Source organism: Mus caroli, chromosome 10, assembly GCF_900094665.2.
Source record: "Mus caroli chromosome 10, CAROLI_EIJ_v1.1, whole genome shotgun sequence".
Classification (NCBI taxonomy): Eukaryota; Metazoa; Chordata; class Mammalia; order Rodentia; family Muridae; genus Mus; species Mus caroli.
The window spans coordinates 29,534,709-29,536,367 of record NC_034579.1 but is presented as its reverse complement, the minus strand read 5'-3'; the positions used below and the strand labels follow the sequence as shown (position 1 = coordinate 29,536,367).

The following is a 1,659-nucleotide window of genomic DNA, read 5'->3' as shown; positions in this document are numbered from 1 at the left end:
ACAGTGAGACAGAGAGACAGAGAGACAGAGAGACAGAGACACACACAGAGAGAAAAACATACAGAGACAGGCAGAGACATTGAGAGAGACAGAGACAGAGAGACACTGACACAAAGAGACAGAAAGAACAAGGGGTAGGTACTGGTTATTGCATAGGATAGGTCAGTACTAGGAAATGCTAACAGAGGACTGACAAAAATTCATTTTAGGAAGAATCTTGCCGAATTGGAGGTTAGCAAAGATCTTTTTCCTGCATGGATTATCGTGGGAGTCAGGGAAAGAGGCTTGGGACTGTATTCTATCATTTGACCTACAGAATAGTTATATATAGAGGGGAAGAACTTTGAGTCAGAATGTAGCAATGTCCTGTGATATGAATATCTGGTTTGAGCCATAGCTAGTGGTAGACTATGGAAAGTTGTGCCCATGCAAAAGACCTTTAGAGAACAGAGGACCGTAACATCCAGTTTATGTTTAGAGAACATAACACAGATGTGGATACACCATGGGACAAGGTAGGTAGTGCTGGACATCCAGGAGTTAATGAGTGAGCACAAATCCAATGACTCCAGGAACCTGTTAACAGTGATAGAAGCTGTTATATGATTACTTGCAAAAGTGACACATTTGTGTGATTCTGTATAAATAAAATTTTAAGGGGCCTGAGCTTTCATTTTCTCCTTTCCTGATGACAGTCTATCTGTGGGCTTCTGTAGTCTTGTGTGTATACCTTCAAAGGTTTGAGTGCCATTGACTAAGTATGTGTGATTTATCCATGGCTACTTACTTACATTCTCCTTCACCTTGTGACTTCCCATCACTGCCCTTCTTTCCTGGCATGAATGGATCTTGGACCTTTCAGGAGCATGTGTACACCACATCCCTTAATGCAGTTTTAATTTAGTATAGCAGTTTTGCTATTTCTTTTTTTCACTAGATATCTTTTTCCTTTACATTTCAAATGTTATCCCCAAATCTCCCTATAACCTCCCCCCGCCCTGCTGTCCAACCCACCCACCCTGCTTCCTGGCCCTGGCATTCCCCTGTACTGGAGCATATGATCTTCGCAAGACCAAGGGCCTCTCCTCCTAATGATGGCCGACTAGGCCATCCTCTGCTACATATGCAACTAGAGACACAGCTCTGGGGTGGGGGGTACTGGTTAGTTCATATTGTTGTTCTTCATATAGGGTTGCAGACCCCTTTAGGTCCTTGGGTACTTTCTCTAGCTTCTTCATTAGGAGCCCTGTGTTCCATCCAATAGATGACTGTGAGCATCCACTTCTGTATTTGCCAGTCATTGGCATAGCCTCACAAGAGAGAGCTATGTCAGAGTCCTGTCAGCAAAATCTTTCTGGCATATGCAATAGTGTCTGGGGTTGGTGGTTGTATATGGATGGATTCCAATTGGGGCATTCTCTGGATGGTCCTTCCTTCCATCTCAGCTCCAAACTTTGTAACTCTAGCTTTGATCTTTCTTGTTCCATTTTTTTCTTTATTGGTGTTTTGATTTTGTATTGATAGGCTTTCTTAAAGAACATAGTTTAGCATGGCCATGGGAGTTTCCTGCTTTAGCATACTGACTATTATATCATATTAGCATACTAATGACTACTAATATTAGTCATCCAAAGACTCCAAAAAGTTTACCAGAGACCT

At 42.2% G+C, this 1,659-nt stretch overlaps 1 protein-coding gene across 3 annotated transcripts in view; it reads right to left on the bottom strand.

The window, feature by feature from the left end:
- Window positions 1–594, bottom strand: part of LOC110303061 (amine sulfotransferase) — a 24,513-nt gene extending 23,919 nt beyond the window's left edge. Inside the window, exon 1 of one of the 3 annotated variants that reach the window (XM_029482624.1) lies at window positions 456–594. In XM_029482624.1, coding sequence (XP_029338484.1) covers window positions 456–463 — 8 coding nt within the window. In that variant the 5' untranslated portion in view covers window positions 464–594. Of the gene's footprint in view, window positions 1–437 lie in introns of all 3 variants that reach the window. The other 2 variants (XM_029482625.1, XM_021173963.2) reach the window with 2 other exon arrangements.
- Window positions 595–1,659: the final 1,065 nt, after the last annotated feature.